This window comes from Pristis pectinata, chromosome 1 (assembly GCF_009764475.1).
Source record: "Pristis pectinata isolate sPriPec2 chromosome 1, sPriPec2.1.pri, whole genome shotgun sequence".
In the NCBI taxonomy this organism is placed as follows: Eukaryota; Metazoa; Chordata; class Chondrichthyes; order Rhinopristiformes; family Pristidae; genus Pristis; species Pristis pectinata.
The window spans coordinates 125,237,890-125,261,805 of NC_067405.1; the positions used below are offsets into that span (position 1 = coordinate 125,237,890).

Below are 23,916 nucleotides of genomic sequence, written 5' to 3' on the forward strand. Positions count from 1 at the left end.
TCAGAGTCCTACAACACAGTAACGGGCCCTTCGGCCCACCACCTTTCATGCCGACCATCTACATTAACCCCATGTGCCCGCATTAGGTCCATATCCTTCTATGCCTTGCCTATTCGAGTGCCTGTCTAAATATTTGTTAAACGTGGTGATTGTGTCTGAATCCACCACTGCTTTTGGTAGCAAATTCTGAAAATTCCACCCTCTGTATGCAAAACTTTCCCCTCAAATCCTCTTTAAAACTCCTTTCTCTCACCTTAAATATGCCCTCATTTTTGATACGTCTATCATGGGGAAATGATTTTGACTATCTGCCTCTTATAATATATTCAGAAATTTCTCTTCATAATAAATGGATTGTTGTTAAGGGAACTCTATCCCCCTTCACTGAAAGCAACAACTGACATATATACAGATAAGCAAGGAAAAGATGGAAAAAAAGCCACATATGACAACACAGTAGCTGATATAATCACATTTCAGGAAACCAGCCTATAATTTCACAGCATGGTCAGAATACTACAAGGGCATTACACTGCTGTACAGCGCATGCAAAAGTTTGGGCACCCCTGGTCAAAATTTCTGTTACTGTGAATAGTTAAGTGAGTAGAAGATGAACTGATCTCCAAAAGTCAAAAAGTTAAAGATGAAACATTCTTTTCAACATTTTAAACAAGATTAGTGTATTATTCTTGTTTTGTACAAATTTAGAGTGAAAAAAGGAAAGGAGCACCATGCAAAGGTTTGGGCACCCCAAAAGATTTGAGCTCTCAGATAAATTTTACCAAGGTCTCAGACCTTCATTAGCTTGTTAGGGCTATGGCTTGTTCAAAGTCATCATTAGGAAAGGCCAGGTGATGCAAATTTCAAAGCTTTATAAATACTCTGACTCCTCAAAACTTGTCCCAACAATCAGCAGCCATGGGCTCCTCTAAGCAGCTGCCTAGCACTCTGAAAATTAAAATAAATGATGCCCACAAAGCAGGAGGAGGCTATAAGAAGATAGCAAAGCATTTTCAGGTAGCCGTTTCCTCATTTCGTAATGTAATTAAGAAATGGCAGTTAACAGGAACGGTGGAGGTCAAGTCGAGGTCTGGAAGACCAAGAACACTTTCCAAGAGAACTGCTCGTAGGATTGCTAGAAAGGCAAATCAAAACCCCCATTTGACTGCAAAAGACCTTCAGGAAGATTTAGCAGACTCTGGGGTGGTGGTGCACTGTTCTACTGTGCAGCGACACCCGCACAAATATGACCTTCATGGAAGAGTCATCAGAAGAAAACCTTTCCTGCATCCTCACTACAAATTTCAGTGTCAGAAGTTTGCGAAGGAACATCTAAACAAGCCTGATGCATTTTGGAAACAAGTCCTCTGGACTGATGAAGTTAAAATAGAACTTTTTGGCCGCAATGAGCAAAGGTATGTTTTGAGAAAATAGGGTGCAGAATTTCATGAAAAGAACATCTCTCCAACTGTTAAGCACGGGGGTGGATCAATCATGCTTTGGGGTTGTGTTGCAGCCAGTGGCATGGGGAACATTTCACTGGTAGAGGGAAGAATGAATTCAATTAAATAACAGCAAATTCTGGAAGCAAACATCACACCGTCTGTAAAAAAGCTGAAGATGAAAAGAGGATGGCTTCTACAACAGGATAATGATCCTAAACACACCTCAAAATCCACAATGGACTACCTCAAGAGGCACAAGCTGAAGGTTTTGCCATGGCCCTCACAGTCCCCTGACCTAAACATCATCGAAAATCTGTGGACAGACCTCAAAAGAGCAGTGCATGCAAGACAGCCCAAGAATCTCACAGAACTAGAAGCCTTTTGCAAGGAAGAATGGGTGAAAATCCCCCAAACAAGAATTGAAAGACTCTTAGCTAGCTACAGAAAGCATTTACAGGCTATGATACTTGACAAAGGGGGTGTTACTAGGTACTGACCATGCAGGGTGCCCAAACTTTTGCTTTGGGCCCTTTTCCTTTTTTGTTATTTTGAAACTGTAAAAGATGGAAATAAAAAAGTAATCTTGCTTAAAATATTAAAGAAATGTGTCATCTTTAACCTTATGCCTTTTGGAAATCAGGTCTTTTACCCGCTTAGCTATTCACAGTAACAGAAATTTTGACCGGGGGTGCCCAAACTTTTGCATGCCACTGTATATGTCTCACTACAGAGCACCGAGCTAAGACTTAATAAATGCAAGACTATTCAATACTTAGTCTGACAAAGGAGCTTAGAATGACTCAAATATATCAATAGCTGGTTAATAAAATTTCTATATCTTAAACCATTTCCTCAAGCAATTAGCCACGGCACTAAAGCATGAATGTTCTTCCAATTGTAATCCTCCTTTTCCATTATCTTATTTTTATTCCTCAATTTTTAATGTTTAAGTAATTCTTCATTTAAGATCTATGATTTATCATCTTATAGCACGAGTTATTTCAAGATGCTTTATTACATTTTCCTCTTTTTCTGTATAATCAGTTCCCAAAGTAGAATTGGAAGATCATCTGCTTTTTTTTGTCACCCACTGTTAGTTTACTCACTCTTGCTATTCATTCTTGAGATGTACTGAAATAAAGTCTCATTAAAGTATTGCTCTCCTTCACTGAGATTAATCTGGGATTGTTTATTATTATACATTCCCATTCACACTGACTTCTATATTTTACTGGTAAAAAATACAAAATAAATTTGCATGGCAATGACATGTTGAACCTGACTGTATATTCCAAAATGCAAATATCATTGTTTGAGCAGGGAAAAAAAAATCACCTGAACACTCAGCTAAACCAATTTGCTTAAGGTCTCACTTACCATATGAAGACAGTCATTAGTAACAAAATACCAGCTCAGAATTTCAGTAAGATTGAAAGAGTGCAAAGAAGATTTACTAGAATATTGCCAGGTCTTCAGGAGTTGAGTTACAGGGAAAGATTGAACAGGTTAGGACTTTATTCCTTGGAGCGTAAAAGAATGAGGGGAGATTTGATAGAGGTTTACAAAATTATGAGGGGTATAGACAGAGTAAATGCGAGTAGGCTCTTTCCACCTAGATTTGGAGAGATAAGTACGAGAGGACATGGCTTTAGGGTGAAAGGGGAAAGGTTCAGTGGGAACATTAGGCGGAACTTCTTCACTCAGAGAGTGGTGGGAGTGTGGAACAGGCTGCCATTTGACGTGGTAAATGCGGGCTCACTCTTAAGTTTTAAGAATAAATTGGATAGATACATGGATGGGAGAGGTCTGGAGGGTTATGGACTGGGTGCAGGTCAATGGGACTAGCGGAATAAAGTTTTGGCACAGACTAGAAGGGCTGAATGGCCTGTTTTCTGTGCTGTAGTGTTCTATGGTTCTATGGTTCTAATTACATCACAATAAGGGCAATAAGAATCTTTGATATGGCTATGGGCATAATTTTTTTAAACTGGCTAGCTAAAAGCTGAAAACTAAATTATAATTTAAATTCATTAATCATTTCTCACCAAAAATATACTTTGAATATTCACAGGAAATTATAAAAGAGTAAAGGGAGGAACAGTAGCCTCTCAGACAAGATAGTTACCAAAAGGCTGGTTTTCTGGATTACCTGTAAATGTTTGATAACAAGAACCAAATATTCAAAAGGGAATCCTTTGTGTTTGTAATTTGGATGAATATGAGCAGCTGGTTGGATCTAATTAATGCAGGAAGCAGGCTTTTGCTGCCTGGACACCTCTCCAGTTTCCAAAATGCTCAGATCAGATGGCCAGATTGCCCTTCACAACTCTGCCATTAAGGAAGAATGACAATGTTCCCTTGATGAAAAGGAGGCCTGTTACATGTAGTATATCATCGAAGATGAACAGCAGCCCGAGTTCATGCTGAATTCCTGAAAGGACAAGCAAGCCCAGAAGCCGTCACTTCTGTCCAACTCCATCTACTGTTCTTCACTACCCTCTCTCCTCTTCAAACGATGTAACATTCACTCACTTCATTACTCATCCTACCATATAGCAATAACTTATTCCTCTTTGCCTCAAACTGACCATGGCAGTTTTCATCCCCCAAGAAATACACCACCACCTAACTGCAGGTTCCCTGCATACCCATAACACTCACAAATATTAAATTACTATGACAATGTATAGTTCATTAGTACACCTGTTGTGAATTGCATGTAATCAACCTAATCCTGCCAAACAAGCTAGTGCACTTATTTGTCTTTCCGTTGACTATTCTAACATTCCTTAGGAGCCAGTACAGTGACACATGGATGACTTCGTAAACTGTAAATTGGCATCATGGAAATGACATATTTCCTGTCTCAAATTCTTTTAAGTCACAGAGACACTGCGTGACCGGAATTCTGCAAGGAGATGTCAGGCAGTTTGCCCAACCCAAATTCAAGTGGAATGGTGCTCTGAATGGGAACGCGAGACAATGTGGCAGCTTCAGGCTCGTGAACTTCAGCTGTAACCATTCGATTGGACCTTGGATTTCTGGCCCTGATGATTAGCAGCAAGACCTAGAGATGATAACGAACACAGACTAGTGAAAAATGTCCCAATATGTAAGAATCATTATAAACATGTAGTGTTAATGGAACAAATGCAGGGGTAAACAGCCTTCTCCTGGCACCATCTGGATCCAATCATGCAATGACCAGGGAATCTTTTGTGGTATGCTGCTGGTAGGAAACAAAAAGTTTATCTTCTGCTTAATTCTGCCTTCTCATAATGCTGATAACATTCCATACACTTTTGTTTTAAGTTGCCAATTATTCCAAAAGACTACACTGTAGATATCACATTGTTACATTCGTAGCTGAAGATGTGGTCACTACAGCTTTTTTGTCGATTGACTTCAATAGTTATCTTGAAGTAGTCAGATTATTTTCAAATCTTATATCACACACATCAGTGCTAACTTTTAAAATCATAACTATGGAACCTGATTTTCTACGTAGGGGAAAAATATTCAGGTGAATTGGCTGGGCAATTTTAAAATACGCCTTCCCCAGGGGTGAAGGCAAGCTCTTGCTCACAACGGATAATAAATCAGGATTTATGAAGTTACATTGCTTCTTTCACATCAATACACATCCAAAACTATTTAGGATTGACTTGAAATGACAATACCCTGCAGCATTAAAGCACATCACTGTATAACCACAGAATCTATAGACTCCCAGACTCATAAATAAAATATATTAATCTACTAAACTTTTAAAATATAAATGGAAAAATGCAAGAGTTACTTCCATTCATAAGACTTTGCTGCTACCTTGATAGTCACTTAAGAAGAAGAATCTTAAAAGCAGCCCTAAAAAGTATCAAATGAATAATTGAATAATATATCACAGGATCATTCCTCGTTTTAAATTTATGAAACGTGGGTGCCCCTGGCAAGACAAGTATCTACTACCTATCCCTAATTACCTTCAAGGTAGTGGCAAGTCTCCTTCTTAAGCCATTGGGTGAGAGATCCAGGATTTAAACCCAGTGATAATAAAGGAACAATGATATATCATTAAGTCAAGATGATGTGCGACTTGAGAGGGGCAGATATACCTTTATTCTTCCTATTCTGCACTCAGTATATTTTCACTGAAGTTTAGAAGAGTTATTCAAAAGTAGTTTCATCTCTTTTCATTGTAAAAAGGTGATCAACATGTCATTAAAAATAAAGCAAAGTAAGTTAAGGTAACCCAGATTGTGGTGTCTACAGATTTCACATCCTAGTGGTTCCTGAGTCTTAGAATAAGTTTATTTTTAATTCTGCTGCAATAATGATAAAAATACAAAAATATCATAATCAATATGTATTAGGAACTTACAAAATGATTATAGATTATTCAACCCTTAATAAGATCATGGCTATTCTGTGATCATACACCTGCTGTTGCCCAAATTCATCAATTGTTAATTTAAAATCTGAGGCTGACCTACTATCAGTTGCCAATGGTGGAAAAGTTTCAAAACTTCAGCCACCCTTTGCTGAAGAAGTGTTTCCTAACTTTGTTCCTAAAATGCCTTGCTCTATATTTTGTTTCAAATATTTTTTCTGTTTGCCCTACAAGTTCTCCTTAATGTCAAAAAAACTTAATAAGATCACTGCATAACCCTCTTATTTCCAGAGGTTTAACCCTACTTTGTATTATCACTCAAAGAGCAATACATAGTTTTTAAAAAGCGTGGTGTCTCAAACTTCCTACAAATATTAGGGTTCTGTCTAAACTGTGCTTTTTACAACTGCAAAGTAACTTTTAACCTGATGTATTCTAGTCTTCTGAGAGGCAAACCCAGCAACCTATTGGCTTAATTGATTATATTCTATAACTGTAAGAAACTTTAAATAATCTTGGTACCCAGATTCACAAGCCGCTTTTGATTTCCACTATTCCATTTAGCAAGTACTTTGTTCCATACAATATTCGTTCAAAAGTGGATGCCATGTGCCTGTGATGCTGCTGCAAGTAAGTTTTCCATTGCATCTGTGCATACATGTACTTGTGCATATGACAATAAACTTGACTTTGACCTCACATTTACCTACATTGCAACCAACTTTTCATCATCATCTATCTAAGCTGCTTACAATGGGGAGTTGGAAAGATTTAAACAGGCCCTACAATTAAAATGTCACCTTTTTAAAAATTTGTGTATTATATCATGCTGATCATGTGCTCCAGTAATTATTTGTTTTGGCAATCAATGTTTTACAGTCTACTATTGATGCATATTGCTTTCTCAATGGGTTGGCAATATTTTCTGATCATGGAAGCTTGTTCTGCATTACTTTTAGAACTTTATTGTTGCCATAATGCATGCTTCTGAATTGTGCAAATAATTGTGGGTTGTCATTCAGCTCAGATGCCTTATTAATCTCTTAGTTATTGTACTGAGGCTTACCAGTATTCAAAATACAAGCTGAGTTTCTCAACATTTAATATGTCTCTAACTCAAATTCCACCTTCTCACATATTTTTCTTCTAGTTTTTGGTACTAAAAATAAAAACTCAAAAATCTAAGTTTAACCAGTTGAGTTTTCCCCTTATAGGTTTTTTCATCAACTCCCTAAAGAATGGCTCCTTAGCCAACTCAAACAGTACACAGCTGGGGCATTGTCTGCTTTATCATTAATGGTGATGCATTTGCATTAATGCCAAGACATCTGCTGGTTACATTTTTATTTGTGTGCCCCTTGCTATTAAAGGCAGCATTGAGTACCATATGTGTGGCTTAATGATAGCAAACAGATAGGAGTGCTCATCTGGTGCATGCATGTACACGTGTGTGTGCATGTATGCATAAGTTTGTGCAGCAAGGCATTTGGGATTCTACTCTTGAATAGCTATTCATCATCCAACCCCTTAATCTGAGCTCCATCTGAAGCTACATCAACTGCTCCTTGGCATTAGGATCCCAATGTCCCCAGAGTAACAGCGAAGTCATTTGTCAAAGATACATCAAATGTGTGTTAACCCAACATTATGAACGGCTCCACTGCAGCCATCACTGGTATTGCCACATGTTCCATAGCAGGCTTTAATAAAAACAGCTGCTAATCTGTGGAGGTTCTTTCAATCAGTTTAGGCGAACTCCCATTACTGCTTACAATGAGACAAATGGTCTAATTTTCACCAGTCTTTAACAAAATACAATATGAATTGCATCCTACAGCTCACCTGGACTGGCATCAAGATGTACTTTTGAAAAGCATCAATTGGCTAGTGAATACTATCTGCTTTAGCCTTTCGCTGCCAGTCCTAAGACAAATTGTGCTTTCTGCTGAAAATCATGTCACCACATTGTGGGCAAGTAGTTCACAATCATTTCAAGTAATGTCCAACAGTACCATGCCAAGTGGCACTCTCCTGTTCTGATTCAGACATGATCAAATCTTTAGTTTGTGAATAAATGGAATACATAATTAAGCACAATTATTCATTTATTACATCACCGTAATTTCATGCAGCATTGTGTGCCAGCCCATTATCATTGTGCATAGTCATGTTGATAAGGACATAAACAGAAACAGGAGTATGCTACAAGGTCCCTTGCTCCACCTTTTCAAAAGATCATGATCTTTACTGCACAAACTCCCATTCACTGGGTATCCAACATTCATGGAGCCTTGAAGATATTCAATGACTAAGCACCCACATTCTTCTGAGATAAAGAATTCTAAACAGCCTTCTACATAGACATTTGTTACCTCAATGCTAAGTATCCCCCCTTTATTCTAAAGCTACTCCCTTGAGTTCTAACTGGACAGTCAAGAGGAAACAAGCTCTCAGCATCTTTCCTGTCAATTTCTCTCAGAATTGTCAATGAGATCACCTTTTTTTAAAAAAAAACTCCCTTGCTTATGGACAAACCTTTCATAGTATACTACCCTTATACCAAGAATCAATTAATGAAGTGAATCTATGCAAGAACTCTAAAGTACAGATATATGGAGACCAAAATTGCACTCGAAATGTACAAATAGAGTACAGAAACAGGTTCCTTGGTCTACCAAGTTCCTGCTAACCATCAAGCACCTATTTATACTCATCTGAATTTTTTTTTATTCTCCTCACTTTCTCAGCAACTCCACCCAGGACAATCTTAGCAAAATCAATGAAGGCCAACATACCATTAATCTCCCTGATGTTATATAATTTACAAGTATTGAGGTCATAGTTCATCCTAGTGAATGAAAAAAATCTTACTTCTGATGTCCACTAGATATTTGTCTTTGAGAAGATTTTTAAAAGTAAGATTTGTGAATGATAAAAACTCCCAGATCTGTAAATCATTCAACCATAAAAACAATGTTATGTTGACTCATAGAATTGACAAATGTCAATACTCCTTTTAGAAGAACAGTTTCAAAAGATCCTGAAATAACATAACTTTCACAGCTATCAATGACACAGTAAATCAGCTCACTGGAGATTTACTTGAGTCACCACAATACTGAATTGACCCTATTATTATTTTCTTTGTCCAAATGAAATGAAATATCATAAAATATTTCATTTAGTGATACAGTTGAGAGAAGTTTGTTCCTTTTATTGGGAACCCCTAAGATTTTCTGCCCAGGCTACGACATACATTTAGATTACAAACTTTAACCATGTAATGACATTTCTGATGTCCTTGCATTAATGACATATGACGACATCAATCTTATGATAATATTTTCTGCTTTTAAAATCAGAAATGTCTTGTACTCAATTCAATGATTGATAGTAAAATGGTTTAAAGATTTAGGAACAGGAGAAAATCTATTCCAGTAGATCATGCCTGACCTCTATCTCACCTCTATTAGCTTTTACTTGTTCAAATTCTGCTAATCTCAATCTTGAAAATTTCAATTGATCCAAAGTACACATTTTGGGAAGAAAGAATTCTGTACTTCCAGTATCCTCTGAATGAAAACTGTGCTGCTTTAATTAACTCACACACAGCTTGCTCTAATTTTAGGAATTCTGTCTCAGAGTTCTGGAACAGTAGTTAGTGAGAAATATCAATCTTAGCTACAAAAAAACTGAGACATTAATAAAAAGCAAAACAAACATGACTTCCTGGATTATAGATCAGAAGGGAAAATGAGATAACTATTAATATTTCAGTACACAGCCATCATATTACAATAAAATCTCAAATACAGGTAACACAAATTGGCAAATAGCTGACAGTTACTTATATATTAATTTTTAGGTTTCTGACTACCCAAGTTCTTTGCTTGAACATGTTCCCAGGATATAAAAACACAATTATTTCCATTATGAAACTGAAATCTTTTTGGAAGCAAATGCAGGTAATGCCATCATGATCTATTTTCAAGAATACTTCAGTTTCAAAATAAAATACTTTTGTTTGCATACTCCAGGAACATATTTAATCAATGCAGATGGATAGTTAGAAACCTAAAACAAACGTATCAGAGTTACTGTTAGCTATTTGCCAATTTTAGTTATTGTAACTGGAGATGACTTAACTCCCTGTTCAAATGTTTTTTACTTCTAAATAACCTCCCAACTACCAACTAGGCCTGAGTCAGTTTTGCTTCCAAAATCAGATGAGATAGGCCTCCTGACTCAAAGCCAAATATCAGAGTTGCACAGATGGCTGATTTTGTTCATTACTTGAGATTCCAATAACCGATTACCCAGCAGGATCCAAAAAAAAGTTTGTCAAAAATTAATTAAAATGATTCTCTTGTAACATATTGGTGGTCTCTGAGTTCTCCCAAAATTTCTTGTAGATAGAGCTCAATTGTGCATGTAACTTTTGGCATAATAGAGCATAATATAAAATTCTTCAAACCTCTCATTTGATCACAGGCCATCACTTAGATTCAGTTTGTCTCCTATTCAATAACGTGTCTGATACAGGTAAGAAAATTAATTGGACCTGAAGACAGTATGAGTTAATTCTTTATTTAAGTATAACTCCCTATTTAAGTCCCTACATCATACAAATGAAAGACCTGTCATCAGCAATTGTCTATGTTAGCGCGAGTTATTTTTGTAAAGGTTCTAGCCAACATTGCCATCTAGTCATTAACACTTCAAAGAGGATAGTCTCTTTCTTTAAAAAAAGGGACTTTCATGGTCTTCCTCCAAACTAAAATAACAGTAATTTATCCCACTTCTTTTAAAAGCACTGCCGCAACATTTTGTGGAAAGGATTTATCATCTGGAAAATGTTAACAGGACTGCGGAAAAGCTGGTGTGGTAGCCAGTTCTCCATGAAGTCTCTGGGATTAATTAACAAGAAGAACATTACCTCAGGAAAAAAATGTAGTGCTGTATTACACATTCAAAGATTAAACCATGTACATGTAACAAGCTTGTTTATTTTGCTTTGATTCTCACCTTGTGGCCAAAAGGCTGTCAAATCACAGCCCTGTCACTTAAGCACTTCACTTAGGGAGGTGTTTTACTGCATAGCCAGATAGGTTTCCCTTTCGATGGCATAAAGCTTTGGTGTAACATACTACTTTCAAGTGGATGTCAGTCAATGACATTATGCAGTTCTTGGGGTAATGCTTATAGATCCACTGAATTAAGGTACATGACAGCACAAAAAGAGGATATTCAGCCCTTTGAATCAATGCCAGCTCTTCTGAGGAGCAATCCAGTGCAGCCCACTCCCCCATTCCTTCCCCACATCCCTTCAATATTTATCTAATTCACTTTTGAAAATTCCTCTTGAATCCATTTTCAACGTCCCTCCAGGCAATTGCACTCCAAATTGTTAGCACTCATTGTGCACCAGTTTCCTCCTACGTCCCAAAGAAGTGCAGGTTAGTGAGTTAATTGACCACTGTAAATTGCCCATGTGAATAGGTAACTGGTAGAATCTGGGGGGAGTTGATAGGAACATTGGGAGAATTTAAAAAAAAAGGATTAAACTAGGATTAGTGTATATGGGCACTTGATGATCAGCGTGGACTTGGTGGGCTGAAGGGCCTGTTTATGTGCTGTATCTCTATATGACTGAAAGATGTGCACTCTGATTATATATGGTGGGTTGCCTCTGGCTCATCATATAGATGTCAGCCTTGATTCTTAGCTGTTTTGCTTGAACATACTTTGAATACAATGTGATTCCACCCCCAGGGAAGAGGGCAAGAGTAAGAGCTAACACAAGAAGACAACAGAAGCAGCTACAAGGACCTGTACTTATGGGTAAGTGGCTGTGACATTTGTGCCAAACACCAAATTGTTACACATCTTCAGCCATCGAAGTCACATGCTTTAAACTCCTCCTGCACCCTCTCTTACTCAAAACACTTTTTATAAGACTATAGTTTTTGATCATATTTTTATTCATCTGCCTTAATACTTCAACAGTTTCAATCACAGCTCGGTAGGTAACACTCTTGACTCTGAGCCAGAGATTTGAGACTTCAAGTCCAACATCAGAGGCTTAGGCACAAGCTCTATTCTAACATTATGAGGCCATAGCCCTTCCCACACATATCAGAGAAAAGACTAAAAAGAGGAGGAAATGTAATTGGGTATATGAATTGTGAGGATATAATCTGGATAGCCCCTTTCTATCTGAGTTCTACATAAATTAATCATGAGTGATAACAGCAATCTCAATTTAAGCTGCCCATTCAATAATTCGTCCTCACTTCATAACCTTCCTCCTCTTACTTTCACACCATTTACTTTCAGACAGTATAAAAATCAAAACCACCAGAAATTGCACATTTTAATCCAATTATTACATGGTGCATGCAAAATTCAATTCCTTGCCCTTGGGTATTCCCTTCGTGCTTCAATGCCCCTGCTTCTATCCTAGAACTTCAATGTGATACTTCATCTGTCACTCAACAATCACCAAAGAAACCTGCAAATAGCATTTGATTACATCTCCCCAAAGCTCTGGATCTTGGTTTGCAAACAGGAGTAGCTGGTTGATAAGTAACAAGGGCACCTGCAGAGTTATGTCATCCTGAGAGGATTCAGAAGATTTGTGTTAATGCGGTCACTATCATTCTCCTGGGTGGCCCTTTGGCAGTTCAACTGGTATCCACAGGCACAAATGCAGCAGTCTAAGCTTGTATGCTGAGAGTGGCAATTTCTACCACACCATCTAAACATTTGATGAAAGCAATGCTCCTCAATGAGGTTTGTTGGCAGATTTCCAATGCACCAACATGGCTGTGTAGAACCAGAGCCTACCCCATCAAAGTTCTCATCTGACTTTTTTTGCAGCAGAAGTAGTACGTGATCTCACTCTCTAGTGAGGTGGAGGTCTCTCAATCCCTTTGGTCCTGCTCTGTTGTTTCACTATGTGCAGATCCTTTTTGTTTTAAAATAGCCTATAAAACACATTCAACATCATTCTCTGAGCTGGTGACTCTGAATGCAAGGTTGAGCGACAGTGTCGTTTCACACATCTATCTTCACTGTCTTCCAGTGTTTGAATATCAAATATTAAAAATTGGGTTGTGCTGATGTGAGTGGGGAGAAGAAATACCATCTGTAGTTTCTGAGTCATAGCTTGTGTGATGCATGGGAATAGAGGAAGAGGACTGAATATAGTGATATCTCATCATCAATCCCTTTAGCATCACCATTGGCTACAGCTTCAGGGACACCTTTTTTTCCCACAGGCCAACAATCTCTCCTCCACGGGGTTTAAAATATGTAGTGTCATCCTGTTTGCCATTTTGTGCCATCTTCTCCTGGACAGAAGAGATAAATTTGCCAGCAAGGTCTGGGTGTTGAGGCCATTCTAACTGAAAGGCTGCCACTGCACGTGTGTGGTGGATGCAAGGATCAAAACATGTGGGTGACACAAAACATACAAATTAAATGCTGTGTACCCATTGACAGTGTTTGTAAGTGGGTAATAAGAACATACTGCACCAAGCTAACACTGCATTTATAGACAGCTGTTTAGGTTCAAACTCCAATATGTTCTTGAACAAAAAAAAATGAAAACACTGGAAAATACTCAGCAAATCAGGCAGCATCTGTGGAGTGAGAAGCAGTTAACAGTTCAAGTTGATGATATAGTCAGAGTGCACGAGTGTGTGCATAGGCTTTACACACATGCATGTGAGGCAGAAAGAACAAAGGGAAAGATCTGTGATAGGGTGGAGTTCAAGAGAGATTTAATGACACAAGAGGTGATGGTCCAGGCTGAAAGAGGATGGTAAAAGAGGAGTAAATAGGAGGTGAATGGAATCTGAAATACTTCAGGAGAGGAAAATAAAAATGCCATAGATGTGGGATACAAGACAGATGTGAATGATTATGTAAAACTATTGAACTCAGTGTTGAGACCCGAAACCTGTCAAGTACCAAGTCTCTGGAGCTTACTTTGAGCTTTGTTGGAACTCCATAGAAGGCCAAAGGCAGAGTTGAAGCAGGATGGAGAATTAAGTGACAGGCAGCTGGAAGCTCAGGATCATCCCATCTGATTTTAGATTTCTTTTTTTTGAAAGAGACTACATCATGAGAACCAAGTGCATTTGTGGGCAGCACTTATTGCTCGTCCCTAATTGGCCTTGAGGTGATGTTGACGAGCCAACCTCTTGAACTGCTGGTGGAAGTACTCCCACAATACTGTTAGGAAGGGAGGGAGTTCCAGGATGTGGTAAACTAAATGGTGAGGCCAAGTGCAAACTAGAAGAGCAGCACCTCAGGCTTTGCCTGGGTAGTCTACAACCCAATGAAATGAACAATGAGCTTTCCATTTTCTGGTAACCCGCACTCCCTGTGCTCTTTTCTCTCTCCTTCTGGCTCCGCACCCCCCTGCACCATGTCACCCAATTTCATTACTCACCTTCTGCCTATCACCCACACTCTACATTTTCTAGTTCTTCTATACCCTTCTCAACTGGTTCCATCTGCCCAACATCCCTCCTTTATCTGGCTCCACTTATCACCTTCCTTACTTATCAGATTCCAGCATCTACAGCCTCTTGTGTTTCCACTTATGACGTTGCAGCCCATCTCCATCACCACTCTCCCCTCCTCCCACCTGCCCAGCATTTCCCTCCTCATCTGGTTCCGCCTACTGTATGCCAACCACTGCCTCACCCCACCCTCTCACCTCTATTCTGGCTACCACCCACTAACCTCCCCCACCCCCCGCCAAAAAAAACTCTCAGGCCTGATGTAGGGTCTCAATCCAAAACATCAACCATCTCCTTTTCCTCCACAAATGCTGCCTGACCCAGAGTTCCTCTAGCAGTTTGTTTTTTGCTCCAGATTCCACAACTGCAATCTGTCTTGTCACAATTTTCTGGCATTAACCAATTTAACACTAAAATGATGATGCATGGTGTGTAGATGGCTTCTGATAATGGAAAAAAATTAAGTAGACCATTAGAGTTAGTTTTGAGTCAAACTCTTCTATTTATCAGGATATAGGGCTACGTCAATCATATTAATTCAACATTCAATGTTAATTAACAATCTTTTTCCTTGGAGTGCAGTTGAATTCTTTCTCAAAGTGTTTAAAACCACAGGAGAAAGTGGGTCCACAGATAAACAGGTTATCAGGTAAATAAAACATTAACAACTGTAATCCAATGTGTATAAAATCAAAGAGTGCAAACTATCTGCTGCAGGTCATTTCTACAGAAGCAGATCAAAAATTTAATGTTGCCTCTCATCTTTTATTTGGGAATTTGGCTGCAATACACGGAGTACTGTTAACTATTGTAGAATATCAAAAGGATAGTGATACTGGAGAAAGACCTTAAAAGATCCACAAGAATTGAGCGGATGCCTAAAATTGAGTTTGGGACTCTATTCTTTGAAAGAAGAGAATACAGAAAGAACTGGAATGAAAAAGGACATTGAGAAAGGAAATGTTTTTGCTTGCAGTGAAATCATAACAACAGTAAATGAATATCTTCAGCTAAAGTGATGGTCTTCTATCTCCAGTGGTGGGTACGTATTTGACATTCAAAAGTTATTGGAATTCAAAGGCAGGCAATACCAAATTGTATTTCTAAATTACTCTGAATCATTACACAATAGACAGTCAAGCTTTATTTGCAACAATTCTTTGACAGGAGCCTGACAACTTCAACAATAATTAATTTAGTCTTTCTGGTGTCTACTAGATTGCAAATGGAAAATCAATTGCTTTTGAGCTGTTTGAAGTGGTGACAAGGATTAAACAAAAAGAATGTAAAAAGTTTACTTCCATTAACTCAGCTAGTTAGAAATGTCTTTCTGCCTTAAAAGGTAGAAGTAGATGCTGTCCACATTTTGTGTGCGCGCGTTTATCAAGACTGTGTGGTCACTAGAGTGCAATAGCCTCCCCATGTTAGAAGAATTCATGCACTGACACCTTCCGTTCCTCATCCCCAATCCCAAAGGATTGCATAAGAAACTGTTACTCTCTTTTCACAGGCTTGTGGAATTTCTTTGTTGTAAACTGCACTGTTTCATTAAGGTCACTAAGAAATGAGAGTTGGTTCCAGTAAACAAAATGGCCAAGGTGAGCCACAGCCAACTTGCTACAATAGCAGGAGACATGGAGAAATTTTATTTTTTGGGCTTCAGTTTAACACGGAAAGTCAGACTCCTGCTTGAATTTAGGGGGAGTTGGTACTTGTCTACGAGGCTGTAGTGGGAATTTGAGCAGCAAGGTGGTATCACAGCAAACTCAGTCCCCAATCACATGGGAGGTTGTGAAAAGGATAGAAGCCTGGGGCCAGGTTAAAGCAGATTTTTCCTGCTCCTACTTTTTGTGCACAATGTATATGAATGGCTGGGTATCCTGAATGTACCTATTCTGTGGCAATCCACAATGCCAGCTGCTTTGGAGCCGGATGACACGCAAAAAGGTGGCTACTGGGTGACAAAGGCTACACATTAATGACAGGGGTGATAACTCTGATGAACATATTGGCGCTATACAGACAACGAAAGTCATGCTGCCAAAAGAAATATTGCAAAAAAGACTGCGGGTGCTCTGAAGCAACATTCCATGTGCCTGTAACAGTGGAGGAGCCCTACAATAGTACTTGCATCGTGGGCATCAAAACGTTTGGAGATTTGGTAAACGCAACACAACTTCATCATGAAGACACAGCCGTTTGCTTGGCTTCAAACCAAAAAAAAATGAAATCCAGTCAAAAATAATTTAAAGATCAAGTCCTAGCTCATACGAAAGTCAACTGGTTATTCCTGCGCATTTTGTTAGTGCGCATCTTCTTTTTCTTGTCCAGGTGCTTCTCTGGTGTGCTATCCCATTAGCTGTAGAATAGCATGTGGAAAGTTGTTTATCTTGGGGGAAAAAAACTGGAGATATCTCTAGGAGAAATTACTCAAGGGCCAGGGCACAGAAAGCCAAGCTCCATTCTGCACCATCCAGGTTTTGATGGCACCAATCTGGGTTGGTTCACATGGCAGGGATGGTATGATTAATAGCGAAGAATGTGGAGAAAAGAGTGCAGATGCTGGAATCTAGAGCAAGATCACTGGAAGAACTCAGCAGGTCAAGCAGCATTTATGGAGGCCAAGGGATGATTAACATTTCGGGTTGAGACTCTGCATCAGGGCATCCTGATGCAGGGTCTCGTCTGAAACATCGTTCATCCTTTAGATGCTGCTTCACCCACTGAGTTCCTCCAGCAGTTCATTTTATGCTAACCTGAAACGTCAACTCTTTCCAAAGATGCTGCCTGAGCCACTGAATATTTCCAGCATTCATTTTTTTATTTGGGAGAATGATTTGGAATTGGTTTATTATTGTTACTTGTACTGAGGTACAGTGAAAAACATGTCCTGCATACCGTCATACAGATCAATTCATTACACAGTGCATTGAGGCAGCACAAGGTAAAACAATACAGAATGCAGAGTAAAGCGTCACAGCTACAGAGAAAGTACAGTGCTGGTAAACAATAATGTGCAAGATCATAACGAGGTAGATTGTGAGGTCAGGAGTCCATCTCATCATACTAGGAATAGTTCAATAATCGTCTTCTGCCTGATGGGAGAGGGGAGAAAAGAGAATGTCCCAGGTGGGTGGGGTCTTTGTCTATACTTTTCACTGCCTTGGTAAAACAGTCAGCATAATCAGAGTCCATGGAGGGAAGGCAGGTTTCCATGATGTGCTGAGCTGTGTCCACAACTCTCTGCAATTTCTTGCAGTCACAGGCAGAGCAGTTGCCATACTAAGCCATGAAGCATCCAGATAGGATGCCTTCTGGAGTGCATCGATAAAAGTTGGAGAATGTCAAAGGGGACATGCCAAATTTCTTTAGACTCCTGAGGAAGTAGAAGAGCTGGTGAGCTTTCTTGGTTGAGCATCTACGTGTTTGGACCAGGACAGGCTATTGGTGATATCCATTCCTAGGAACTTGAAGCTCTCAGCCCTCTCAACCTCAGCACTGTTGATGCAGACAGGAGCATGTATACCACTCCCTCCTTCCTGAAGTCAATGACCAGCTCTTTCGTTTTGCTGACATTGAGGGAAAGGTTTTTGTCACTAAGCTCTCCATCTCCTTCCTGTACTCCAACTTATTGTTATTTGAGATACGGCCTACTACAGTGGTATCATCTGCAAACGTGTAGATGGAGTTAGAGCAGAATCTGGCCATGCAATCATGAGCATAGAGAACCATAGAACAATACAGCACAATAGAGGCCCTTTGGCCCACCATGTTGTGCCACCCTTCAAACCACACTTAGACTATCCAACCCCTTCCTCCCACATATCCCTCTTTCTTAAATTCCTCCATATGCTTATCTAACAATCTCTTGAACGTCCAATGTATCAGCCTCCACCACCACCCAACCACTCTCTGGGTGAAAAACCTCCCTCTGACATCTCCCTTGAACTTCCCACCCATGTCCTCTTGTTTTGAGCATTGGTGCCCTGGGAAAGAGGCGCTGGCTGTCCACTCTATCTATTCCTCTCAATATCTTGTATACCTCTATCATGTCTCCCCTCATCCTCCTCCTCTCCAATGAGAACAGCCCTAGCTCCTTTAGTCTCTCCTCATAATCCACACCCTCTAATCCAGGCAGCATCCTGGTAAATCTCCTCTGCACCCTTTCCAACACCTCCACATCCTTCCTATAATGAGGCAACCAGAACTGGACACAGTACTCTAAGTGTGGCCTAACCAGAGTTTTGTAAAGCTGCATCATTACCTCACAGCTCTTAAACTCGATCCCCCGACTTATGAAAGCTAACATCCCATAAGCTTTCTTAACTACCCTATCTACCTGTGAGGCGACTTTCAGTGATCTGTGGATATGAACCCCCAGATCCCTCTGCTCCTCCACACTGCCCAGAATCCTGCCATTTACCTAGTACTCCACCTTGGAGTTTGTCCTTCCAAAGAACTCCATCTGCCACTTGTCAGCCCAGCTCTGCATCCTATCAATATCCCTCTGCAAGCTTCGACAGCCCTCCACACTATCCACATCACCACCAATCTTTGTGTCATCTGCAAACTTGCTAACCCAGCCTTCCACCCCCTCATCTAAGTCATTAATAAATATCACAAAAAGTAGAGGTCCCAGAACCAATCCCTGTGGGACACCACTAGTCACAGCCCTCCAATCCGAATGGAGCAGAGAGGGAGTAGAATAGGGGGTTGAGGATACAGCCTGTGGGGCACGTGTTGAGAATAATTGTGCCAGAGATGTTGCTGCCTATCCTTACTGATTGTGATCAGTTGGTCAGGAAATCAAGGATCCAGTTGCAGAGGGAGATGTTGAGTCCCAGGTCTCGGAATGTAGTGATGAGTTTGCTTGGATTTATAGTATTGAAGGCAGAGCTGTAGTTAATAAACAATAGTTTAACGTAGGTGTCTTTACTGTCCAGATGCTCCAGAGAGTGTAGGGCCAGGGAGATTGCGTCAGCCATGGACCTGTTTCGGTGGTAGGCAAATTGCAGTGGGTTGAGGTTTCCTGGGAGGATGGATTTAACGTGTAACATGACCAGCCTCTAGAAGCACTTCATGATGGTGGATGTCACAGCCACCAGTCACATTATGTGGAATGCTGCCTTCCTGAAAGAGGATGATCAGTGCGTGCTCAATTGTGTCATTACCTCTCCCCAAGGCATGGCCTCAGAACTCCTGATAAACTATCAGCTCATTTTCACACAGTAATCAACAGCCATGATGGTAGCAGTCAAAGTTTCCAATATGCTGCCAGATGGTAGAGAACTTCTGCTTATTCCCCAATGTCATTACATCAGCCATAGGCTGCAAATTGATTGGGTCCAACTGTGCCTAAACAGAGTTGGCCGCCACAAGGAAGGAAGAGGCAAAGTCTGTGCAAAGATCTATGCCAAGCTGATGTCAGATTCCTTCTTGCTCTCCAGCTTCCTAACAGACTTCCTGTATACACCACGCACTTTATTGCATTTCTCCACCAGCTTCAGAGTCATGCAGAAATACATCATGGATATAGGCCCTTTGGCCCAGCGGGTCCATGGTGAATATTCAACAACTCACTTACACTAATCCTACATTAATCCCAATTTTGCTTTCCACATTCTCAACAACTAGCCAGATTCTACCACTCACCTACAAGTTAGGAACAATTTACAGTGGCCAATTAACCTACCAACTCGTACGTCTTTGGAATGTGGGAAGACACCAGAGGACCTAGAGGGAACCCATGCAGTCACAGGGAGAATATGCAAACTCCACGCAGACGGCAATCCTGGGGTCAGGATTGAACCCAGGTCTTTGGAGCTACAAGGCAGCAGCTTCACTAGATGCTTTACTGTGCCACATTCTTTTGCAGTCTGATCCATCAGACTTCACATCACAGTCCTCTACAGCAGAACTCAGGTTTGGCTTTTACCTCCAATAAGCTACCACTTGGATTACCCTTTGTTCCTTCCCTGCCTGTAGGCCACTTGTGTATAGTGTCTCAGATCCTTCCTCTACATTATCCTCTTAAAAAAAATGCAATGTCAGCATCTGAACTGGTGGCTCCAAATTCAATATTGAGAAAGGCTGTCTTTTCATCACTACTCCTGCTGTTCCTGAACTACCACCAGGTTGCAGTTCTTGGATATCTGAAATGAAAAAAAAATGTATAAGTTAATGTTGGGGGGGGGGGGGTGGGGGGGGAGAAGAGGTGGGGAAGGAGAAATTCAAAAGGTGCATGCTGAGTCCATCTCCAGTTGCAATACAGTGCAGTCCGTGGGTCATGAGGAATGTAGGCACAAGGAGGGGGATGAGCTACGAGTTTACCATGTTCTCATCCCCTCCAGTGTTCACGGCTTTGGCATAAGAATCCACTGATGTCTCCTACAAGATATTTCAATGGTGCAGAATGCCTGTCCTCTCTGGCTAGCACCTCTGCATTCAGTTGTTTCCAACCTGGCTCTGCAAGGTAGAAGGATGGACGTCAATCAGGACTAGATAACCTGCTTGGGTGATGTGGATTATCGTAGTTGAATGGCTGCCAATGAATGCATACTGAGAGATGTGGGCGTGATGTTAACAGAAGTGCTAATTGGATAAAGGTATATCATGCTAGTCTTGATAGAGAGATTCTTGGTAGGTGGGAGTGTGGGGAGTTGGGCAGTGACTGAAGTTAAGGTGCATTTGATAGGATATGGCATTCACCACACTCCAATGCATCTAGGTGCTCAGGCCTAGACTCTTGGCTTTGAGCTCCAGGGCTACCCAATACTGCTTTCTGATCATCTGTCTGGAGAGCCTCCAGGTGTCCACAAATTCAGGATATCTCCTTTCCCGCCTTTGCCAAGGTCTTTAGTGCCACGTCAAAAAATGATTGAGCCTGCTCTGTGTGTGGCATGCTTCACAATTTCACGTCAGCTTCCATTGTAGAACATCTACCAGCACCTGCTTCAACAACAAATCTTCCCTTTAAAGTGGTGCAGGTAAGCTTTGACTGATGCTAGCCAGTCATGATATTGAGTCCTGATGAAGCATCCAGCCAGCAAACAGCTTGTTTGGCACAATCTGTATGCCACAATTGTAATTAGCAGGCAATTACATTTTGGGATCCTTGCAGTTTTCAGAGGCTATAGAAATTTACCTCCAGCAGACACAAGATTGAAGACAAAATTTCCAAAACTCATTTTGGTTAAATTCCAAAATATATACACAGCACACAAAAAAAATCAAATGTACAAAAAAAATTACTTCAGAGAAAATAACTATATTACCAGATGTTGGCTTAAACTGGCTCTGGAATAAATTGATTCAATTTAGATGCTATCATCACATTAGCAATAGTTCTACCCAAGCACTATGACACTGCAATACAGGTTATTACTCATTACAAATATTTGAAAGAATAATTACTGAGTTACAAATACATAATTGACATTTCTCTGAACATGGGTTCAAATTGTCAGGGTCAATCTTTGGAATTGTTGCTCATTACCAAATAAAAGTAAAGCTATGTGACCATCTTCTTAGTTTTTGTTAATGTAAAAGCAGTACACACAATTAAACATTTATGAAACAGCATTCATATTGCAGAGAAAATGACAGGATTACCTTTATCATCAGCTAGATTCTGATTCAGGAAAGGATGTCCAGCTGGGGGAAAAAAAGTTAGAGACAGTCAGTAAAACTATTCATTTTTTGTGATAAAACAATGATTTCTCCTGTTTAAATTTGGTTTTACGTAGGAGACTTAACACCATAGCTAAAGTGAAGATTACAACTACATTAAAATATCAGGTGGATCTATGTCGTATCTTTTTGATGATTAAAAAAAAACACATTAAAACTTCACTGCAAACTCAAGGGTAGACAAACCACAAGAACACTTCCTAACATCCCATCAGGAACAGATGCAGGAAAAAGTACATTTAGTTCCATATGAAAAAACGTTTAGAAAATGATGAGAATTCAATGTGATTAATGTTTCTCCAGTTAAAACTGCAGCAAATTGCCAAATATATATCTTACATTCCTCATCAATATCACTTACAGGTCACTTGGACACATGCTTCTGTGCCTAAAGAAATCAGAAAAATTACTTGTGTTGTCCAGTCAAATCATCTTTATCTGACAGACCAACCAAAGCCAGTGCCTGCAACACATACAAGTTATCAATAAAAAGAAACTTCATAGTTTGTCTGGTTTAGTTTATCATCTTGCCAGAACCCTGCTGATGACTCTGTCATAATACGCCAAATCAGGAAATGATAGTCCAGTTCAATTATTTTTCTTATGATTATGTGTGCTACTATAAATGCATCAACATAGTTGGGTTGTAGGGTAGAGGAAACAAGGAGAGGATGAAATGTGGAAACCTGGCACTAAGATGTACCCAAAGGATTCAAGCTCATTAAATTGAAAATTTTGACCTCCTTTTGCAATTAATTTCTGAATATCAGCCCAAATCTTTGGGAATCCAAGACAAGACACAACCAGTAATGGTGATATTTACAAAGTACCCCTAACAGAAATATTGTTCCCAAGGTGTTTCAAACAAAAAAAATTGATAGAGTCTTCAAGTACTTTTGTTGTTTCTGTAGTCAGAAAACAACACAAAACAGATTAAACATTTAACCATCCATGTAGAGGAGCATGTAATCATTTTTGCCTCATTTATGATTTTAAAGTTCTTGAATATGTACACTTAATTTAATTTTAATGGTCATTGAAACTTTGGATTTGCATATTCTCCTACATACATGGTAATTCCTCTGTGTGCGTCAGCTTATTTTATAACATTTATGTTAGTAAAATTAGCATCTTGGAAAACTGGGTGGCACAATGGATTATGATTGTGGTTATTCATCAGGGACCTGGATTCCCAATTTAATGAATCCCCCCTAATATTTATCTCATCCAACATCAGGCTGGCCATTTTAATTCAATGTAAACACTAGATTGGGTGCATAGCACAAATACCAACACTAATTTTCAAAAGCTAGCATTAAATTTGCAATTTTGATCTACAAATTAGGATTGCACCAACAGTACTAGAGGATGCACAGCACCTCACCCTCACTCCATAGTCGCTGCAGGATGAACACAATTGCGCTGTAGTTATGTGTTATATCTTACATTTTGTGTTGCTTATGCTACAATTGTGTTTTTGCAAAATATTTAAAAATTATCTCCATATAATTATGAGAACAGTGTCATCACTAACCTCCACCCTCCCAGCCCCAATTCAAACTTGCTATAAAGATTCTGGCACAGCTGAAATAGACATGTTGAGAGGGAAGAGGGTGGTTTTTTTTGGGTACATAGAGAGAGAAAAAAAGAGCCCAGTTTGGAAATGTATCATGGTGGCAGCATGAGAATACAGGCAAACCCCACTTTATAGGGTGTTCCTAGAAAATGGTCTGCATCCCAATTTTCCATAACGTGAAGCCATGTCATCTGCACATGCATCAAGAAATCAGAATCAAAAAAAGTATTTATTTAATTTTTCTCCCCCAGCATAAGTTTTGAGAGAGCAAATTTCATTCCATATCTC

General features: G+C 39.6%; 1 protein-coding gene across 3 annotated transcripts in view; it reads right to left on the reverse strand.

Moving 5' to 3' along the window:
• The window catches only part of rtn1a (reticulon 1a), a 141,640-nt gene that overhangs the window by 79,193 nt on the left and 38,531 nt on the right, over positions 1-23,916 (reverse strand). For all 3 annotated transcript variants that reach the window (XM_052023273.1, XM_052023265.1, XM_052023281.1), the window contains exon 2: positions 21,975-22,016. In XM_052023273.1, coding sequence (XP_051879233.1) covers positions 21,975-22,016 — 42 coding nt within the window. The remainder of the gene's footprint in view (positions 1-21,974; positions 22,017-23,916) is intronic.